The following is a 19,456-nucleotide window of genomic DNA, read 5'->3' on the forward strand; positions in this document are numbered from 1 at the left end:
AGCGGGCTGCCAAAACGCAGGTAGCGGACGGGCTGGTCTGACACAAGGGTCTCATCTGTCTTGGGAGACTGACAGGCCGATCAAATATAAAGGGTTTGAGGAAACTCCCTTCTTAACGTGACAGTAAGTCATACAGAACCACGCTGACTTTCATGAAGGCTGAGGAAGAGTTAACATAAATGAGGAATTATCCATTCCCATACCTCTCTAAGCATAAGGAGAACTCTGGCTAGACAATAGCAACAATTCATTTTCACCATTACCACTGTTATTAGGGACATCCTTCAACACAGCAGCATTGATTTAGATTAGACATCCAGAAAAGACAAACACTTGACATTCTGCAGCAATCTGAGGAACTGCAGCTATTAATAGAACCTGATGTTTCTGCATCTGTCTCACTTCCTTCTTGATGTATGACAATACAGATGAACATATTTTCTGGCGTCCAACTTAACTGAGTTACCTAGGGGGATTAACCCCGTGGTCTACTTCAGACTTCAAGCATAATGCTTATTAGTTGACCAGCAACCAAAGGTCTATACAATCAGTGTATTTTTGCTGCTCTACGAAATAGTTAAGCTAGAAGTTTGGAAAACAGCTGCAATATCCATTAATATCTGGGACCTCAATGCTTCTTTGAGCCAAATAAATGAGAAATCCATCCAAATTCACATATTCTCCAATTCATGGCTACATTTCAGAACGCCTATAACAGACAAAGATCTTGCACGATCTCAGATCAATGGACAAGGAAATGAAAACACTTCTGTGGTCTGTCTTCAGGACAAAATGCAAGGTTAGATGATATTCTTAGCACAGGCTTTTGAAGACAGAAGACTGGCATTTGCAGAAGCTGTTAAGGGTTCAACGTTTCTAAATAACACACTTGAAACATCAATGATATGCCCGCAATAATGTTTTCTGCACTTCAGCATCATTCCTGCAAATGGTCACCAAACAGCATCGAAGCCCCAACAGGTAACATGCCGAAGAGCTATAGCTGCCTTCTGCTGATAGTTCGACAGCTCTTTGGAGTATCTGGTACTTTAATGGACAAACAGTCCAGTCACATCATTTATACCAAGTGAGCTCAGCTTTCAGATTCTCTCTTCCTGTTTGCCCTCCAGCACACAAACACGTACGATGACTAACAGAGCTAGTCCCTTAAAAAGGAAACGTTTGCAGAAGTTACACATTAGAATGTGGTACAACAGCCCCGGATTTTCTATCATTATTTCTACTTCAGTACTCACAAAATGTTTACCCGCTCCTTCTTAGACTGGGAACCAGAACATATTAAGAGCAGAAGTTACTAATGCAACAAGCTGCTTAACACCACAATACTTGACTTGTTACTGCAAACAGCTAAGGAAATCAGAATAAACGTAACACACAAGTATACAAAGAGTCCCCACAATTTTATTTAAAGAAACATGTCCAAATGCAGCATTGAAAGCAGAGAGAGTGGAATGCCAATAGTCAAAGAACTTATGCTGATTTATGCTTTCTTTGATAAACTAGCACCATTGAATCACAAGTCACAGGCTAAATTATTTCTAGAGGTATAAAAACCCTCCACCATTACAAAATTTCTATCAGTTCTATTAAAAATTGGTTCTAAATTTACTACTCCTAGAGATGAAAACAGTTTGAAGTACAAGTTTTCATATCTACTCATTGTTCAAGTTATCCATAAAAGACAGTTTATTCTTAAGTCTAAACGTCCTGATCAAGGGGAAAAAATGTTTAAAAGTGAGTTTCACAAGTCTTTACAAACTAAACAAGTAAGAAACATCTACTGTGTTATAAATACACACAGTACAATATGTACAAGTCTGATCTTACAAAATAAGATCTTCCCAGTCCATAAAAATACTAACTCAACTACAAAATTTTCTTAGTGTTAGACTCAAGCAGTCACTATATCAAATTCCTAAAACACTGATTTGTTCCACAGCACAGCAGTTTGAACATGTTCACAATGGGAAAGAGCCCAACACTTCACCGTAAGACTGATTTCTAATCCTAATTTCCCACTCAGGTCTAGTGGTAATGTTGGCGTTTGCTATCTATTTTAATGTCACAAGACCTTTACATATTTCTAGACTGTGTTTGAACTATTCAAAGTGCTGAAAGTGCGATCAAATAATAGAGTTTTGTATCCATTTTCCAGTACACCCTGCTCTGGCACTGGCAACAACAGCAAGGTATTTATAGGTCTGTGAGGTCAAAAAGGCACACGCTCATTTGTACATGCTCAGGTAAGTATGTACAGATACACACATGCACTTTGCTTTAAAGACGTGCCTCTAAACATTAAAAGGCTTGTCCTTCAGTAGGGAGCTTCAAGAACTCCTTACAAATGGTTTATAATGCAGATGCCTGGAATTCCTAAAGACCTTGATACAAACCGCTTAAAATGACTGTGAGATGGTGGTGAAAAAAAGAATGGTTTTGGTTTTAAACTTCTCCAAGTATTGCTCTGGAATACAGAGAAACAAAGTCTATGCTCTCTCACTTGTTATCAAGTGACGTCCAGGTGACAGTAGCCCACGTGATTTATCATTATAGTTAACAGAGCATATGTGAGCATACACATACACAAAATGCTTCCACAGTATTTGTTCTTCTATTGGAGACCATCTGCAGTCTGAATGAAAATATAATTATTTGAAGACCGTTTCAAGCAATATCCTTTTGTACTTACACGTATCAATACAAGAAATAACAAAACTGAACCACGCCTCAACCAGAATACAGACTTTCACCGATACGCAAGTACTATTGCTTCCATTTCATTTCCCTTCCCTACAGCGGTCTTCTGCGACATGCATCATAATAACTAGTGCTATTAAAAATTAAGAACATATCCCTCTTAACAAAGTTGACAAATTTTTCTAGTGGGCACATTGGCTTGTTGGAACGTTTATAATAATCCTTGCAAAATGAGGTCTGGAATGTGACATCAGCGCCATTATACAGGATACGGATAAAGTGTTCTTTGGGTCTCTTCCCATCCTGCCACAGCTCAAAAACTAATCTGGCGGCAAATCTAGGAAATCTGGCCTCTGTAATGCCCAAGGCACTAAGAACAGGTGACAACGTGACATCATGTGCCGAGTAAAGAACAAATACTTCTTCTTTCTTGCCTTCTGCAATACGCTGCAGCCGATTAACAGTCTGGTTGAGGAGAGGATGAGTAGCCAATAGTGCATACAAGAAATACAGTTTCTTCTCCTGTCTTTCTCTTTCATCCTCCAGCTGATGTCTTTTGATTACTTTGAAATGTTCCATACCAATGCAGCCAGTTTTGGTACACGGAAAACTGACATTGTGGCAAAAATAGCACAAGAGAGAATCTATTGGGTTAGAAGCTCTCAGCTGCCTGGTGGGAATGCCTACAATCTTTGCCATATCCACATATATTTTCTCCAAATCATTGTTTTTCACCCGTAAACTGTACTGTCTGCGCTGCTCCTCTTCTAGGTAGTGGTTTCGCATAGGACAGTCGCAGCTTCCGGAGCAAAAAATGGTGCTCCACTGATGCCTCATGTTAATTTTCTTCCAGTCAAAATCTGGCAAAAAAGTATAGAGCAGTGCCAGTGCACTCTGCAGGGTTCGACTTTTTCCTGTTGTCTCCAAGTAGAGCTGTTTTGCTGTCCAGTCACTCAGAAGCAGCTTATGTTTGTTTATATAAATTTCTCGTAATAGTTGTCCATTTCGCAAGTGTTGCACAACCCCTGAAATAGATTTTTTTAAGAAATTACAACACATGATTAGAATCTTCTTAGTTCTGCAGAAAAAAAAATACAGCTGGCAGTCTTACTAATAAATGAACAATTAGTTAAAATTGTTATTAACACCAAAACGGAACTTCACTTATGCTTGACTCTTAGAAAAATTGTATGAAATATGAGATACCTGCTATTCTTCAGTACCTCTCAGATTCTAGGAGCTAAACTGAGATACCGATAGAAAGAGCTAGTTCCACAACATTTGTTTAAAACCTTAGTGGTTTAATGTTTGTTCTTTGGACTAGGGACACAGACTGAATGGGTCTCACATGACTATAAAAGTAAGATGGTTATGAAAATGGATCCAGACTGCACTCAAGTCAGGTTTCCAGACAGGCAGCGAATTTGCAAATTTATAGTAGCCAGTAAAACTACCAGCAGTCAGGACATGAATACACAGAGTGTAAACCAGTGTGTAAACTCACAGAACAGAGTGGTGAGGTGTGGCAATCGCATCGAACTTCCTTCTCCATCTTCCTTCAGGCAGTACTCAAACAGCTTGTTAATTCTTACCCTAACGTTCTGCCTTTACCTAGCTGGGAAGCAAGAGGGTGTGCATCCTGCTCACACACCAAAGCCTTTACTCCGGAATCCACCCCGCCTGCGTTATCCTCCCACAGCAGCAAAGCAACAGGCACAAACCGTTTAAGCACTAGAACATCTCTGTAACTTGCTACAGGCAACAGGAGCCTCAGGTACCAACTCGGTTACAAGCTGTGTGCACCGATGAACCCAGTTTCACACACAATGTGCTGCACTGGGAGGAGTTCCACTATGTTACACTCTTTCAGTCATTGGTATTTAAGATAGAAAGAGCAACACAGTTAAAAGCATGGTTTGGGAATAAAGTGGAACAGATCAATGCTTAAATTCGAAATGACACAGGAGAACGGAAAAGTATTACTAATGTGAATTTTCAAATTAAAGTAATGAATGTTGAAGAGAAAAATCCACATGTGACTAACCCTTTTCACAATCGTGTTTCTAGCCAGTTGTGCAACACTATGTTTCCACCTTTGTGGGAAAGCGCTTCTGTATGTTCATTTTTGAGGCACTGTCATGAATTAAGTGCAGCAAACACACACTGGGACTTGGCCAGTTCACCTGGCTATTCCGGCAGAACACAATTCCAAGAGCTGCAGAACCTGTGAAAATCTGTTTCTTACGAAGGGGCAACTTGTTTCTATACTTCTGTCTTCTTACCTTTTGTTCCCCTCCTATTTTCTATTGCCTGCTGACATCAGTCCCAGACCTCTTCCAAATGGCCCTTTTATCACTGCTCTGATCCAGCGGTACCTCCAGTTCCTCTCTCCAATCCCAAACCCTTTACCTCCTTCTAACATTTGCAATGCCCCCAGCACCACGATACTCACAGCTCTCCACATACTTTCTTCTACACAGTCAAATCCCTGACTGCAACACTTCCAGTTACCTCCCATCTCCCCTACCCTCTTGGTACACATAAACCAAATAATACGTTCACTACCAGAGTTCAGCAGTCTTTCTCTCAGTGGTAGCATTAATAAAGTGTCAAAGCTTAACTTTTTAAAAAAGTTGGCTGGAATTTAATTGCTGCTAGTTCTACCTTTTCTCCCAAAAACTAGCTCAGCAGAACTGATAGATGACAAAAAATAAGTTTCATTTTCCTGCAGTGAAATTATACACAAATAAATACGCCAGAAAACATGCTCCTGGAACTTCATTATAAAGTTTGGAGCAGGGTGGGGGGAGAAGGAGAAAAGCACCAGACATATAAAGTTTTTCTATTTCCATGATACGAGCAACAAATTTGTCTGTAACATCTGAATCTCTTGCAGGGCACACAGTAGTTACATCGCAGGTAAAAACTGGCAACTAAGCCATTGTTCTTCAGTTCCAGGGCCACTCCGAATTACAAACCCATCAGGAACAGAGGACCAGAACTTCCTCAGGAGAGACTGAGCGATGCTGCTGTTGACAGGGGTGCCAAAGCAATTTTGTGGTGGGGAACAACACCAAGGAGAGGGGCTCAGACTTGTTACAAATAAAAGACAAAAGAGATGCCAAGCGTGATCAATCTGTAACAGAACTGGCAAGCTATAGGATAAAGCATGGTTTCTAGAACTGTTAGCACTTTCACAGTAGAAAGTCTAATACTTTACTCATATCCCAGCTTCATAACCTAGGCTATGACCAACATTATACGTTTCCCATAAAAAAGCATTTGTTTCGATATAAACAAAACCAGAAGATCCCTTTTCAAGCAGACTGTATTTAACACTGCAGAAGTAAAGACGGAGCTGCTACAGAAACTTACCTGTCTGTGTAAGCTCTCCCATTTCGCACAAAGAATGACTCGGGTAGCGAGGCAGGCTGCTCAGGGAACCATCCATTTGGGCTGCAGACCCTCGGGACATGTGTTTAATGAAAGCTTCAAGCTCTGGATGAGAAGGTTTCCTAGAGAGATAAACCAAAATGTGAAAACTTCCAAAAGCATGTGGGAAAACGGCTCAAGAGAGTCAAGTATTCTAAGTATGTCAGCTCTGAAATTTCATGCTCTGAGGTTATTTCCCACTGAGACAACATCTGCTCTTACTCAGGGCTTTTGCAAGTATGCAAAAGAAATCTAACTACTTACTAACTACCAAAGAGCTGTAGGGAAACCGATGTCTCGTTACATTAAAATTACGATACCTTTCCATAAGTAATCTGGAAAGATTTTTTGTTGGGTTGTTTTGGGGTTTTTTTAATGCAGTCACTGATACTGTTGTGAATTTTTTTAAAAAACCAAATAAATTCCTTACCAAAAATACATTGTCTCCAGTTTCTGAAGTACCATTGCACTTTAACACCACAGCCAAAGGCACTAACAATCTAAAGGGGTTCAATTAACCAGTATTTTAAGTAGATGATCTTGAAGGGATTCTCAAGTTTTGTATTGTAGAATGCTGATTACAATCTCAGCCTTTACTTTTAATTACTCCAGGCTTCAAATCAAATAGCACATGTAACCTCAATTAAGTGGTACCTGGAAAGTAGTATCCAGTGGCCCCGTTAAAATTGTAAGTCGTTGTTTTGACTATTGTACTATTGTACCCAGGAAGAAAGAGTCTAGCACTTAAATGGATCAGATACCCCCACAATGCAAGTAATGGAATACAACTGGAGAAGAGATATACCCAAAAATGTCTGAGTTAACTCACTGAAACAGAATTCAAGTCAGTGAAAAAATGCTTAGATCTCTTAAAATGTCCTGCAAATTTCAAATTCACTATAGACTTGTGCTGAAAACTACATATACAAGAAGTCCACAAACAATGTAATCGAAAGGGATTAAAACCTTAAAAAAAAAAAAATAAATCTATGATCACACTTCTAAAGTAGGGATTTCTTCATTAAATGTCACACAGTCATCTCTCTACTTCAGTGCAGAATTAAATCTGAAACTGTTTGGCAACCCAACTCTGCCTCAGGTAGTTCTCATTTTAATAGGACTTTCAGCCTGAATATGGTAAATATTGTATATTGCTCACCAAAAAAAACCCCAAAAAAACCCCTCAAACCCAAACACAAAAAAGAAGACAGACAGATTTTGTCAGAGAACTTTTACTGAAGCCCGGAGGTTGTGTTTATTGTTCATATTTACACTTTGCTAGAATGATAACCTACTTTTGATACAAACACATCACGTCTAAAGAAAAATAATAATAATCTTCCAGAGTTGCAGGAACCACAAGAGGGAGCAATAACACTACTAAAGTATCAATAAGTGTTTGGAATCAAAGTTTACCAGGAGAAAGACGTTCAGGCTCACATAGAAGAGCCAACTCAGAAACTCTCTTAAATGAGAAAGCACCCCTTGCAGAGCTGTGCTCACAGCACGCATACAGGGGGCTCGTGAAAATCACTGCCTCCGTCATTAGAAAGGTAAGCTCATTGTCCTGTCATTTGATAAAATTTGAATTTTCCAGTATATTATTTACCGGGGGGTGTGGGGGGGGAGGAAATCTTGGGAGGAAAATGTTACAGTAAATTATGGTACAACTGCCAGTGAGAAAAAATGCCAAATGAGACAAAAAGCAAAAGGAGATTAAAATATCAAAAGAATTTTTCATTTTTACTTCACACTGAAAGGAAAGCCAGCCAATTTACAACAGTCTAAATCCACAGCTGCTTCTGTACCTTATAATTTTAACAACGCGAATGGAGATTAATATCTGAGAAGCAGAGGCACATCAAAAAGGCTTTGTTCCTTCCTGAAGCAGTGGAGCCTCCCTGTTGCACTAAGCATACATTAGAAAACTTCATCCAGCTCCAGATGTGGATTTCAAACAGAATTTTTTGTACGTTTCACTATTTTCACAGTCCAGCAGTGCAATCTATAAATGCAATCATCAAATTGAGAAAATCAAATTGAAGCCACTAGCAAATAGCTTTTTAAGCTTATTACAGATGTAGCAGGCTGAACTACCAATTTTCTAACCTTTGCACTTTAAGAAACTCTAAATATGAATAAACTGTCAATCACAATTTTCCTTAAATCCTTTTTACTTAATTATAGCAAGTTCTACAAATACACGTGCAGGAAAACGACAAGAACTCCACTCTGTGTCTTTTGCTGCTTTGCTTACAAAAACCTGAATACTAATGGAATCAAACCTATACTGATAAAACTGTCAGCAATCACTTGTGAGAAGGAAGAAAGGAAAGAAGAAAGAAAAAGATCAGGTTTTGCAAAAAGATTTATCTACAAAGTGGCAAGCAAGATAAACTAACATCCAAGATGAAATAATAAAAATGCATGATGGTGGATAAAGTTATATTCCAATGTATTAATATACACGCACAGGTGCAAGTTACTTAACTTTGGATTATATTACTTCTTAAATGGGCACAAGTTCAGCACATGCTTGCAGAAGTGAATTATGAAATATGACTGTCAGACATAATGCTGAATTCAAAGCTTACTTCTCGTTAAATATATTGTAGGAATATACTGCAAGAAAAAAAATGAAGATCAAACAATAGAAGTAAGGGCCATTCTGCCTGGAGGGGACAGACATCTTCAGCTGCAATATGCTTTTATCCTGAATGTAATCCTCACGTATGTAACCAAATTCTGAACATACCAGCAATTCTCCTGATTAGCCCCGTACAACTGAGCAAATGAAAAATTCTTTTTCTCAACAGCAAAATTTACAGCACTGCTCATGCTACTGGAAAACAACTGATTCCCCCTCCCTGCCCCAAGATCTGTCTTTTATTTAGAATATGAATCCCCCTGTTGAATTGGCCAATTTACAGATGCCGCAGGAGATGGAGTATCTAGGCAACACAGCTAAGACTGCTGGGACTGTTTGAGCAGGAAGCAAAGAAAATTACTCAGTTGTATAGTTGAAAAGATGGAAATATCCTTAAAATTTTATTTCTATAAAAGTAACCAAGAAAATAAAAATGGGCTAAAGAGATACCCTTCTGTAATTTGCTGCACATTATGAGGGTAAACTACCACATCTGGGAAATGTATTACTATAATAAATATTTCAAATTCTGCCAGAACGTGGAATGTCTTTTCATCCAACACCACTAGTAATAGCCACACTTTTTCCTAATTTTGAACATTCATTTCCCATGTTACTGTCTGTTAATTTGCCTTTTAATGGTTTTATTTTTGTAAAATAAATGTTATCTGTAACAAAACTGAGGATGCTTCTTTTCCCTCAAATAATGAATTCAGCTTACCTTTTTGTTATTTACAAACTAAACACTGGGATAATAGATCCTAGATCTAATACTGTAGTTTTCATGCACTAGCATTAAAACGGACCAACATTTAAATCCTTATTCAACATTTAAATATCTTGTTTGTAAAGATCTTAAAAAGCTTTAATACCAAAATGTCATCTCTTCATTGCTACACTGTAATAAGTGCACACAAAAGAAATCGTACTGTGCAATTACTTGAACAGCATGTGTATTTCTGCCATCAGCTGGGCTGCCATCCAGAGGGAGCCTGACAGGCTGGAGAGGTGGGCTTGTGCAAACCTCATGAGGTTCAGTGCAAGGTCCTGCACACGGGTCGGGGCAATCCCAAGCACAGACACAGGCTGGGCAGAGAACGGACTGAGAGCAGCCCTGAGGACAAGGACTTGGGGGTGCTGGCTGACGAGAAGCTCAGCATGACCTGGCAATGGGCATTCACCGCCCAGAAAGCCAACTGTATCCTGGGCAAGCATCAGGTCGAGGGAGGGGATTCTCCGCCTCTGCTCTGCTCTCGTGAGACCCCCCTGCAGTGCTGCCTTCAGCTCTGGGGCTCCCAACGTAACAAGGACATGGGCCTGTTGGAGCGAGTCCAGAGGAGGCCACAAAGATGGTCAGAGGCTGGAGCAGCTCTCCTAGGAAGACAGGCTGAGAGAGTCGGGGCTGTTCAGCCTGGAGAAGAGAAGGCTCCGGGGAGACCTTATGGCAGCCTCCCAGTGCCTAAAGGGGCCCGCAGGAAAGCTGGGGAGGGACTTCTGACAAGGGCATGGAGTGACGGGACAGGGGGAATGGCTGGAGGCTGGAAGAGGGCAGATTTAGATCAGATATTAGGGAGAAATTCTTTCCTCTGAGGGTGGTGAGACACTGGCCCAGGCTGCCCAGAGCAGCTGTGGGTGCCCCATCCCTGGCAGTGCCCAAGGCCAGGCTGGACGGGGCTGGGAGCAACCTGGTCTGGTGGAAGGTGTCCCTGCCCATGGCAGGGGGGCTGGGAATGGATGATCTTGAAGGTCCCTGCCAACCCAAACCGTTCTATGACACTCTTCAATAAAATTTTCCTTTTTCCTTGAAGACTACATGCAACTAGTTACATTTCGTAATTTACATGTTCATAAAAATTCAAGAGTGGCATCAATAATATACCTTCGTCACCACATAAAATTCTACAGACACAAAAATATGTTGGTCAAGGTTATGATTAAAAGAGGGACTGCTATAGAAGAAATACTTTAGTTGCTGAGATCAATTACTGAGAATCATTTATTTAAAAGCTAAAACCGAATAGTTAATCAAGTAGAAAACTAACAGCAGCTTACGGATGCATCACAGAATTAAGGACAGGTATATTTTTTATTCATCTTACCTATGCTGCTGCACAGTGCTGTCCTCTCACAGCACAGTACAGTTCTGCAGGAGATCTATATACTTCAGGAAAGAGCTTGTGGAGGTAGATAATGATACAAATGAGATACTGATTTATTTTTTCCCTTTACAAATGGGATTTACCTATGCAAATGTCACTTATGTTAGTGAATGCAGAACTTGCAAAAGCCAAAAGGACCAAACTTCTCACAAGGAGCTGCAGAACCTTCAGTGTCACTCGGTGAGTAAACGTGACCATGCCAGGCACACACCAAGCTTCTGACAAATTCACGTTACCTTTTTGTAACAATACCAGATTCTGTCTGCTAACTGTGCCTAAAAGCAAGTCCCTTTTCTCTTTATTTAAAATGCAAACGACTATTTTATTACTTCAAGCAAAAATAACGTGTTTTCTGTGAAGTTCAAATAGACCAAAAATGTCTCTGCTCAAAGAACTATACTGTTTCCTTTTTAGCAGGCAGATGAATGGAAAGAGCTACTAAAAACAACAAGAGATTATTGTAGCCTACAAAAGAGATCCCCAAGACAGCATTAGTACTGTTGGGGCTTATTTATTCATAAAGGTCTTACATTCACATTACATTCACAAAGCTCTTACATTATTATAACAAACTCTGTAGTTATCCAGTCTACCACACTGCTCTTCTGAGTCTTTACGGAAGGCAGAAGAGGCCTCAGGAGGCCTAATTCACTTGGAACTGCGTTTTCAGTTCACAAATTGTATAAAAATATTTTTGAAGTCATGACAGTTAATTGAGAGTCTGTTCTTCCTGTTTTGTCCCTAAAACTTGCATTTCCAAGTCATTTTACTAGCTATTATTTAGCTGATGAGACATAAGTCAACACCCAAATCCGTGCATATAGTAAAGATCTCAGATTTTTCTACAATATTGGGTGATGTCAAATTACGTAATATGTGGAACTGTATACATCTAGCTTAAATGTGACTTTAAAATAACATTCCATATAGTGTTTAATATGAATGATTCTTCACCTAATTCTTGTCTGGATCATGCTTTGACCTCGTTCGAAGTCAAACCCACACCTCCTTCAGCTCACAGTATGACACTTGCTTCCCCCACACTTTTCTCTCTCATTTTCCTGGCAGTTTCAAGACATGTGCATATTGAACCTAAAATTCAAGTATTTGTTAGTAAGCTGCTTATGATTAACATCAACACCTCTCAAAATGCCTTAAAGCATATGCTAATTAATTTAGCATACTATCACATTATAGCAGTCTCCTGAAATCATTTTAGCATCTTACAAAAAGCATTTCTTCTCTCTCTCGCATACAAATTCAATGAAGAAACAATGTTGCTTCTTTTTTTTTTTAAAAAAAAAACTTTTTACACTATAAATGTAAGATACAAAGGGGAAAAAGAAGTGGGAGATAAATTATTCCCCCCCATAAGCAAACACTACAATGAAAGGATTTCCATAACATCATCCAATTAATTTTCTTGAGGAAAAAAGTACATATTATTCAGTTCCCTTTGGAAATTTGCATCCAGAACAATGAAAATAATAATAATAACATTAATTGAAGTTTTAGATGGAAGAAATCTCCAAAGCATTTAATCCATTTGTTTATATTCATTCCACACTTATATGTCACAATCCATAATTCACAAAACCAAAGCGTGACCACAAGGCTATTCTGCATACCCATTAGAAGTCCATGGGGCTGTAGCATAATCTGCTTAATTAATGAATTCCATCAGCTGAATGCCAAATCAAATAAAGAACAGACTGAATATGAGCAGCATACTTATCTGAAACTCAAGTCCAGAAAGCTTAAACAAACCAGAGTTTCAATCAGACATCTCAACTTCATTATATAGCATCAAGAAACCTTCAGTCCAAAGGTAACAATTATATACCTTGTAATACTCTCAATGTAGACATTTACAGTCCAGCACCAAATTTATATCACAGAGAAATATAAGCCTGACAGCCAAATGCAGCAAATAGCTTCCTGATGCTAAAGTAATAAATGTTCCATTCCAAGCTATGGCACACACAGCAGCAATTCTAGGTTTATTTAGAAAGGTCAGCATTAACACATCTGGACAGAATGGTACAGAGCCAGCTCCTCTCATCTTCCTGCTGCCCTTTAAGTCGGCCAGGAGATTCTATTTTACATAACCTTTGTTCTCAAGGACAGAAGGTCTTTTTGGATCTCCACTCATTTTTAGTGGCTGTGAACTGTAAGGGACGTATCAGCTATACATTGATGCTCTAACACTTCATAAACCAGTAACAGGCAAGGGTATTGACACTGCTGGCCTCCTCGCGTCCCGACACTGCCCTCTTAACCGCTTCACTTGGTCGTTCTGTTGGCAGTGGCAAAAAGCTGCACTACTCTCTTGCCTTTTACCGACAGTTTTTGTGACTCCAGGGCCTTCACGTCATATTCCTTGCCTGAAACTGAAGTGGAAATAGCTATAAAACCTTCTCAGACAAACAGAAAACTGAGGCCTCATGTGGTACTGCAACACTGAGAAATACTGCTACTCATCCAACATTGCCACTTGCAGTTAACGTCTTTGCAATAAAGTTTTCTCACATTCATTCTAATGTGACAGATATTGAGCAAGATCAAGAAGATCAGAGCCTTTAAGAACTCCAAAAGGAATCTGGATCATACTTTACTTAGTATTTCATGCTGAATATACTCTCACCCCTTGAAGGCAGGTCATCATAAATGTTATCAGAGCCATTAGCAAATGATTCATTTTTCATCTTGTTAGAGAAATTAATTGCCCACTCAGTTCTACGGTAGAAAGAACTGGAGTTTGGTCTCCTGCCTGCATATCTAACCTCAGAAAGCCCGTCAGCTTACAGCAGGCACAGCACGCTGCTGGGCTTGGGCACCTCTCAAAGAAATCTCACTTCTCGTGGAGGATGTCAGGTAAGACCACTGAACGCCACTTCTTAACAAACCAGCATTTTGGTGGAAGTTGAATTATGACTACAGAAAAGAAGCAGCCCACAGGATAGCAGAGGAAACAATAATTAAAAAAAAAAAATCGGACTATTTAGAAGTTGCCAGATCACTATCACTTGTAAAACTTAGTACAGTCAGAAAAGCGGGTATTTCAGTTTGTACTCACAGAGGCATTCCAAAAGAGTGGTCTCCTTTCAAAAAAAGGAGGATATGGTTTTGCTCAGTTTTGGATTTTGATACCTGTACCAAGCAGCTAAGAAAGGTGTGGGTACATATATACACTCTAAAACCAGTGAAATTTGAAGTTATTTGCATCTTCTACATTCCAATGGCTTTAGCTATAAAAAGCAGATTCCTCGTATCTAGCCTTCCCATTTTCCTCTCGAAAATGTATACATAGGTTTTGGTATGTATACTTCTGTATGTTGTAGACAAAAGTGTACCTACGTGGAATACTGTACTTTTTCCTCTGTTTAGAGGGGAAAAATATTGTAAATTTTCCTCCGTTTAGATATTCATACAAAATGTAGGCAGATAGATAGGGCAGCCTGAATATAACTTAGGAGCTCCTAAGCCTGTTTCCTACGAACAGGCAGACACATGGATGGGCTACAACTGATGATGGTTTCAAACTTTCATAGGATTACTCCCACCACCACAACAGTAGCTTGATTCAGCCATAACATTTACTTTTCAATTACTCACGCCAAATAGCATTACAACACTGGCTACAACTGAAGACACCATTGCACGACTTGCAAGTTTCAGGACTCCTACTAATAACAAGGGCAATTTCTTTTATGCAGCCAGATATCTGAAAATAAAAGCAACCTATTTCAGTTTTCTTCAAAGAAAGATCCAATTCGCTGATCATTTTCTGCCAGCTTTCGTGTCCACTACCGTATCTATCTAGTTAGCAAGCCTCTTTAATCAAGCTTCCCATCACCTTTACAAGTATGAGATGAAGGTACACTTAACTAGTTTCAGGTGTTCTTTCATGTCATTTCAGCATATTTTAGCAACATTCCTACTGTGTTTGCGTTTTAATATACTTGAGCCAGAAACTGACAAAACTGACACAGGACCAGATATGAAAACTGGTTCGGTTTTTAAATGCAACTGCCCCAGACTAGCTAGCAACAAACCTAAAAAGCACACCATAACCCATCTTCTCCTTCAGAGACGTTATTTTGAGTCAAGCCCACTGAAGAAAAGCTGAAAGCACAGAGAATTTCAGATTTAAAAGATAAAATCATAAATGCTACTGATGACAGGAAGCTACAAAAAAACGTAAGGAACACAGCCCACGAATCCATCAAAAAAGAAATGTGCATTTGATATACCCAAGTCAGAAATATACTTTCAGTGTGCTGTTAGCACTTTCAGCGTAACAAGAGTAAAAAGCCAATTCTGAATAATTCTACACCAGAAACGCAAGAACGTTATTTCTTTAAAGACTGAGGAAATTCCACACTGTTCTGGAAAAAGGTATTTATTGGTGTATCTACCCTGTTTTATATACCAGTAGATCAGAAGACGTACTATGCCTCTTTTCCCAAGTAATTAATGTGCAGGCACACAAAGCAGACACAGCCCCCAGTCCCTGAAATCGCCACATCTGACACTGCAGAGTGGGCAGCAGCATTAAGGCGTAGATTTTTCTAGAGGATTTGCTAACACAACTGATAGAAAATATAAAGAAAAAATTTTAACTGTAAGTATTCAGTAAGTTCACTGGGAAGTACTCAGTAGGAAAGAAAAAATTAAGTAATACCACAAATCCTACTTAACAAGAGAAAAAACATGTGTAATCAAGCAAGCTAGGGTAAAGGTTAGTGATTTACATCATCAGCGATCATTTCTGGTGCTCTGTGCTAGCTCTACACCATAATTCACCTTCAGTGATGAGTAAACTCTAAACAGGAAAGAAAGGCTCTTCCACCAGGAAAAGCAGCAATTCCCACCATGTCTACAGCTCAAACTGGCTCAGGTATGAAGACAAGCATCAGCAAGCTCCAAAGACATGATGTCAGGCAGAAGATCGCTATACTGAAACAGAAAGGTCAATGATGCTTTAATGGCAGTCAGACAGGACTAACTTCTGTGGGAGTTTTGAACGGCGAGTGGTAGCTACAGGAAAATGGTAGTTTTCAAGTAGCAAACAGCACACTTTCTGTTTAACTTGTAATTTAATAGTTAAATGTGCAACCCCCATTTTTTCTCCCAACTTTGAATGAAATCATTAAAGGGAACCTGATAACCTATATTTCTGAAAAGTCAAAGAAAAACAACAGTAACATAACACACAAATATCAATTTTCCTATGGTAATGATGAACGGGGACCTTTCTGCATTCACACAAAAAGGAAGCACGCTTACATTTTGAAAACGTGTAGAAATTTAAGACAAGAGGAACGGTAATCTAAACATTTGAGTAAACAGCTTCTGCTTTTTCAAGAAATACCAAGAATTTCTTCTGGTCTGAACTGGTAACAGGTAGTAGTTCCTGTTTCAAAGGAAATACTGTAACCACTGATTTTATTTTTTTTCTTAATCCACGACACCACACAAAGATTGGAAGTCTCAATGTACTTCAAGCAACACAAATTATTTCCTGAAGAGGAAAAAAATAATTATCAAGCAAAACACAGGCTTAATAATGATAAAAGCAAAGAATCTTACCTGCTAGGCAACAACATACAGTCAATGTCAGGTCTCTTTGTCTTGGGAATGGCATATAGTGGATACCTATCACCATGTCGAATCAACACTTGAACTGACACTAGCTTAAAATAATGAGGTGCATGACCTAAAGTGAAGAAAGAAAGAAAACAATAAAAAAAGAAGGAAAAAAAAAAAGTAAAAATTTAAGTAAATTTTACCTAATCCTTCCCCTGCACACGTTTTCTTTAAGAAAAAAAACCAGGTATAATTAGCTTGATAGCTTTGGTATTGCTAGGAAAAAAAAAAATCAGAAACCATAAGAAATGGTAACTTACCATCTTAAGAAAGATTTTACTTTACATTCCAAGACAACCTATACAAAGACTCAGGTTCTTAGCACATTCTCCATATTACATCTAAAGTCCAACAAGCATACAAGCCATTACTCAAGCACTGAACTCTGCCAACACAATAAGGTTACCCTACTTTTATGGTGCCTTTCTTCCGGACCCCTATCATAACGGCAGATTTTGAAGCATGCCTAATGTGGAGGTTTTTGATATACTACTTGGTAATTCATTTTATATGCATTAGTGGGATATGCTAATAAGGACATTCATTCAGACTAACTTGCTGCTGTATCCACTACAGGGTGAAGAATGCAAATGCACCTTCTAGCTGACTACATCTAATGGTTTGGAGTCCCAAAATTAATTACTTCTGAGATTTTTATCAGAATTCCAAGTCAACTCCTTGCAATGCAGCTCACTTGTAATAAGAATTACCATTCAAACTCTCTCTCTCCCCCATCCCTTTCAAATAGGCCTCCAGTTGACCACTGACTAGAAACAGAACGACTTCCAAAACTCAGACAACAGCAAGGAAACAAAGAATAGCATATTTTGAATGATTTAACATTATTCAGCAACCAGTTGGTGTTTGCTGTACGTCCTCCAAGCACCAAAGAACTGACAACGCACAGTTATTGTTTCCAACAATCCACTAAACCGTCATTTGCATTCACAGAACTTACCTTCCATGCTGCGTTCAGCAATGGTGGGAATATTGCAGTAAACATGAGCTTCATAAACAGGATCTATTACAGGAGGCTCAGTCAGCAAATCAGGCATTATTCTCTTTCGGCTCTTTGGATTCAACCCATCTTCCCTGACGGGGTTCACTGGGATTAAATGCACTGAAAGATACAAAACATATACCATATACCTTTAGAATTATGGTGGGGTTTTTATTATTTTTTTTTAATTGTGCACAAAGACTATGTTTTTGATGAAAGGATGCCACTCTACAGGATAGATCTCTGTTGCGAATTTTTCATGATTTACATAGTCAAGGAGGCAAAGCCAGAGAGCTCTTTAGCAAAGTCGATGCTTGGCTAAGACTCCAGAAATACATCTGGATGTAGAACAATTCTGTCTTTTGCACTCTTCCTGAAGCTGCTTTGTCTGTCAGCCTCTCATGAAGCTCTAAGAGTGTGAGCAGCAAGAAAAGGGCCATAAGAGGCACAGCTGTCTCTCATCATTTTAATTTAAAAACTGATGTTGAAACACATCAGCCAAAGACAGAGCACAGTTACGATGATAGTACTACATACCACAGGAAACACAAAGTAGTTCAGATTAAAAGGGCTTGACTGTCCATCATTTTCCTTACTAATCCCCACCCTTCCATGGCTACCTTGCCAGCCTTCAATAGTCTGACTTACCCAATAAAAAAAGCACACAGAATATATTCGTTGAAATGGAACCGAGACCACCACAAAAAATGTCAAATACAAAGAAAAGCAGTTAATGCTTACCCACAGCTGGGAAATCAACAGAAATACCACTACTACATCTTCTGACATAGAGAAACATGCTGAAGTATATCTGAATTTAAGGCCAGGGTTGTATTGACAGCGTCTCTTTACCTTGTCTTGATGTGAAAGCACTAGTTAATTTATAAGCCTTACAAGACTACACTTCCATAACAAATGCACATTTTTTTTTCCTATTAGTATTTTCTGGTATTTGGACCAGAGGATTCAGAGATGAAAATGAGGAAGAAAAGTGTTCATATTTTTACCCCTATTAGTCTTCTGTGGTGAGAAGAAAAAAAGAAAGAAAAGACGAGAACAAATTTCGAAGTAGAATTTTATTAATTCTGCTGGCTCAGTTCCTTGGTTGCATCTTGACTCCCAGTCCTGATTTTAGCAGTGAATTTGTTCCACAATACAGAGTTGTGCGGACAAAGAAAACAAATGAAGACAGCAAACTGAAGTGAAACACAGATTTTAAGAGCATGTAGCCGTTAATGTAACACAGGCTCTTCATTTTTAAACTACAATACACTACGCTTTAAATATTTTTATGTGGTTTCTCTTTGCCTGCCAAAACCAGAACTCAAGCATTCTCCACACCCTTGCTAGTGCTGTTGACATGGGTCATACCCACGAAGTGCAGTGAATTTAAACTTTTCCTTAAACCGTTTCAGATTTTGCATGACTGCCCACAGGCTTGTGCAGAGTGAAAATATTAAACTGTAATTTTGATTTCGGCCACTTAAACTGAAGAGCTCAGCTGCCATTCCAGCACTTAAATTTATCAGTCATTTTTAAGTTCGTTTTGAGGCTAAGACTCACATTATTATGAGACATTGCAAACCACTGACCAAGAAACTCTTGCAGTGACACAAAGCCTCGGCAATTTCTATCAGAGGCTGGTAACTCTGGCTTGAAGGGGGCTTGTACAAATTTGTATTTGGGGTATATACCCCAAACCTAAGAATTTGTTACAACAGTTGCTGGACCCTCCAAATAAACAGCATTACTAAACTACAACCACCCTGTCCACGGTCCAAGTATCTCAGATAGAGACTGGGCTAAAAGATGTTCTAACTTGGAACCCACCTGGGACATAACTGTGTCTCT

At 39.1% G+C, this 19,456-nt stretch overlaps 1 protein-coding gene across 9 annotated transcripts in view; it reads right to left on the reverse strand.

Annotated features, from left to right (window-relative positions):
- Positions 1–1,402: 1,402 nt before the first annotated feature.
- The window catches only part of PXYLP1 (2-phosphoxylose phosphatase 1), a 57,575-nt gene continuing 39,521 nt past the window's right edge, over positions 1,403–19,456 (reverse strand). For all 9 annotated transcript variants that reach the window (XM_056358773.1, XM_056358776.1, XM_056358774.1 and 6 more), the window contains 4 exons: positions 17,564–17,725; positions 16,549–16,675; positions 6,094–6,233; positions 1,403–3,743 (listed from right to left, as the gene is read on the reverse strand). In XM_056358773.1, the coding sequence (XP_056214748.1) occupies positions 2,812–3,743; positions 6,094–6,233; positions 16,549–16,675; positions 17,564–17,725 (1,361 nt within the window). In that variant the 3' untranslated portion in view covers positions 1,403–2,811. The remainder of the gene's footprint in view (positions 3,744–6,093; positions 6,234–16,548; positions 16,676–17,563; positions 17,726–19,456) is intronic.

The sequence above is a fragment of the Falco biarmicus genome, chromosome 13, assembly GCF_023638135.1.
Source record: "Falco biarmicus isolate bFalBia1 chromosome 13, bFalBia1.pri, whole genome shotgun sequence".
NCBI classification, from domain to species: Eukaryota; Metazoa; Chordata; class Aves; order Falconiformes; family Falconidae; genus Falco; species Falco biarmicus.